The sequence below is a fragment of the Nicotiana sylvestris genome, chromosome 2, assembly GCF_000393655.2.
Source record: "Nicotiana sylvestris chromosome 2, ASM39365v2, whole genome shotgun sequence".
Taxonomy (NCBI): domain Eukaryota; kingdom Viridiplantae; phylum Streptophyta; class Magnoliopsida; order Solanales; family Solanaceae; genus Nicotiana; species Nicotiana sylvestris.
In genome coordinates this window covers 85,331,114-85,334,830 of record NC_091058.1, presented here as the reverse complement: position 1 = coordinate 85,334,830, position 3,717 = coordinate 85,331,114, and the positions used below count along the sequence as shown (strand labels likewise).

Here is a 3,717-nt window from a genome sequence, read left to right as displayed (position 1 = left end):
AAAGCGGTAAAGACTGCAAAACAAGGATAAACATACATAAGCTATGAAGTACAATCCATCAAGGTGAATCGCGTAAAATACCGATTCTTAGTAAATTCTAGACCTTTCTGTGGGCAGTGGTTGCAACCCATGCATAGAATTTACTTTACTTTATTAGACTAGTAAACCAAAACACATAGAAATTAATCTGTACCTGTGGACATAAGATAATTTCCAACTCAAAAGTTTACTATTTCATTCCAATTAGTCTCACCAAAATAGTTACCTCCCTGTATGGCCGGGTTTTCCATTTTAATAAGATAATCGGACAAAATAGATGTTATTATAATATTAATTCTAATCACAAAACTTTATGTAATTAAACAACTTAGTTTCTTTTATATCAATTACTCAAGATGTTGTGGTTACTCCTAAATACATAATACAAAAGAAAATTTCAAAATTGACATCTTACAATAATAAGCCTTTTTAATTAACTTTCACTAGAATATTGATTTGTTTCAAAGTGGAGATACAAAGTATAGGTAGGATGCCTATATATCCTCAAATAATTCTTATAATTAAACTAAATATTATAAGAACTTCCAAAGATTTCAACGAACACATATGTTATATTACATAACTGAAGACCAAAGTGTTTGTCAAAGTCTCACTAGGCAATTCCTCCAGATTATTAGTACTTTGAATTGATCAGTGCTTCAAGAACACTTCAAAATTCCTTGTTTTAAAAGGCAACAACTAAATACTTGTACCAGAAAATAAAGTTTAACTTTGAAAAGATAATATACGAACCCTTCCAAATTCATTACGAAACATTGAAACACATAATGAGTAGATACAAGGCAGACTATATTTGCACTATGTCTTAGTAATATAAGACAAAAACGTGATAATTAAAAGCAAACAAATCGTGATCAATACTTTGTCAATGCATATGCTATCAGGGAGTATTTAAACAATCAACAAGTGGACAAGCTTAAAGAATCTGAAATTTTTAATGTCTTTAATCATTCTACATCAAAGTTTTAAAGAGCAAGACTACATAATAGCTATTATGAATTAAAGCAAGCTCTCCTTTTAAACTAAGGATAAAATCATAAGTTCGACAAATCACACGAGAGTCCAACTCATTCACTCATGTGGATTAAAATAGTTCGAGCAGTTGAGACACAATTTAAAAGTTAGAACCAATTCCATCTAACAAAATATAACTCCATTGTCGACAAATCAAAGACGGATTGTATTATATATATAAAACTAAACACACAGATTTGAGCAAAACGAGATTTGCATAGTTATGAACACAATCTCGACACCGAACAACACGACCAAAGGTAGGCTCTGATACCACATGTTGAAATATAAACACATACACAGAGCCAACGCAACAGAAATGAACAAGGAGCGTACTTTCGGTCATTGTTGTTCAAGCGTTGTAGGGAATCGCCTTTTTAAACTTTAAGCAGAAAACCTAGAGAGCCTTCTAGCCTGTGTCTATCGTAGGATGCCAGACTGATGGAGTCACAAGCGTATTTATAGATAGGTTAGGGACTCTTAGGCAAATACTTTAGCCCTAAGGACTTCTCCATAAATTATAATTACCCTAGGGACTCATAATATATGTAATTTCTTTCCATTAAAGAAACTACTATATATGCATAATTACAGAATATTATCTGATATATTATTTCCTTTGGAGAATAAGGTAAATAATTTATTACCTTATATGTGGGTCACACTAGAAAACTCTAGAAGAGACGGTAATTTCTAAAAAACGTAAGCTAACGAACTTTCTATCAATATGTTTTGTTTTCTCTAAAGGGGAGAGTACTCGTTCAAGCATGCACGTTGGTGTTAAGTAATCAAATAGTTTATCCAAATTGATTTCTTTTCAACAAAAGAAAAATATAGAAAATAAAATAAAAATATTGTCTTTAACATCTAATATTCCATGGTATGCCTTGTTGGAATATGCAAGCCCTATGGTCACACTTGCATAATTATCATTGTTGTTTTTTGACCATATATGGTCAGAGTTCCATTATATTAATTACTTGGATTACTTTAGCACGAGAAGTCAAAACAAGGAAAGTTCCAGCTTTCTTCAACAATAGATTTTCAACGCCTTACAACCACGTGGAGCACGCAATTTTTGAAAAAATGAGGCTACGTACAGCTGCTTTAAAATACCTCAACCAATAGAAATTACATAAATCCCTTAGCTAGCCCAGCCTAACTATATAACATATCCTTGTTTTCTACTTTTCTTCATCTCAAAATCTTTTGTACTAGCTCTCTTCCTTCATTTTAAGCCTACAGTTCAAGAAATTTGGGAGCTGTATTATTTTTCGTAACTTGTAAAAATTAAAGCCATGTTTAGAGCAATGAGTACACGAAGAGACTACAGAGGATATGAAGAATTAATTAAGGAAGAGGAGCCTTCTGCTCCAATATTGGGTAAACCAAAGTTGAGCAGAAACAGAACAGTTCCAGCTGCTGCTAAGTTCTTTAGTTCTTCGTCTAAGAAGGTGACGTCCGAGGAGAATTTCCGAGCGACTACTCAGTTAAAGGAAGCGAAAAAAGCGAGCAAGATTCATCCAATATTCAGTCTTTTTGAAACAAAGAAGAAGAAGAAGGCAACTGCAAGGCCTGAATTCTCAAGGTATATTCAGTATGTTAGAGATGGAGGTTTTGGAGATGTGTTGCAGACTACTTCATCCAAATCCAACATGGAGGCAGTAAAGTGATTTTGATTCTGCCGTGGAAAATAGCATTCATTACATTCTATAATTAGTTCATATGTGTGGTTTTACGGTTCCAAACAATTTGGAGTTGATATTCTTGTCATAAAGTGTGTATAAATACGTAATAAAAAGGAGAAATGAAAAAAATTTATTTTTAATTGAACTTGACACGTGACAAGTAAGGATTGGTGTGTGACAACCACTTTGTATACGGGTAAAACCGGGGCTAATGAGCATCCCGATTTCTCGGTTAGTCAAACGAAGCAAGGACATAACTACATGAAATCGAAATCGAAGCTGGGTATTTCTCGTATTAAGGCCCGAACGGAGTATGCGCCACCGGGCTTGATAAGACAACGCTTCCCTGATTCCAGAAGGAGCTCCTAGACCTCGGAAAGCACTGCGAACAATTATACACGACTAACAGGGGGCCATGATATCCGCACCCAACCGGATATTACGGCGCGAATCTCGCCCTATATCATTAGCGTATCAATAATTGATGTACAAGGAAGATTTTTACCGTTTTTTTTAAATTGTACTAGAGGTAAAACTCCTCTACTATATAAAGGGGAAATATATTATTCAATAGACACTGTGTAACACGCATATTAAGGCAATACAAACTTGTTTTCTCTGCTTCTTAGTTATTAAAAAGTTCTTATTTTAATTGTAGCTCTTCATACACGTTTGGTTCCGAATCGAGGGCAGAACAATTGTTAAGCTTAGAATCCGAGCCCGAACTCAACATCACAACTGGTTTGGTTATTTATTTTATCTCTAATTCATTTATATTGAACCAATCCACATATTTTTAGAACCGCGTATAAATTCAATTGTTATCCATTTTTAAGGGTAAACAGTTTGGCGCCCACCGTAGGGCTAAGGATAATAGTGGTAATTTGATACAAATTCCCATAATGCACTCTATTTTACGCTTGTTCTTTAAGTTTTCAATTTCAGGTTTGCTTAA

General features: G+C 34.0%; 1 protein-coding gene across 1 annotated transcript; it reads left to right on the top strand.

Moving 5' to 3' along the window:
• Nucleotides 1-2,384: 2,384 nt before the first annotated feature.
• LOC104212414 (uncharacterized) lies at nucleotides 2,385-2,747 on the top strand. The gene has a single exon (XM_009761658.2). The coding sequence runs from the start codon at nucleotides 2,385-2,387 to the stop codon at nucleotides 2,745-2,747; it is 363 nt and encodes a 120-aa protein (XP_009759960.2).
• Nucleotides 2,748-3,717: the final 970 nt, after the last annotated feature.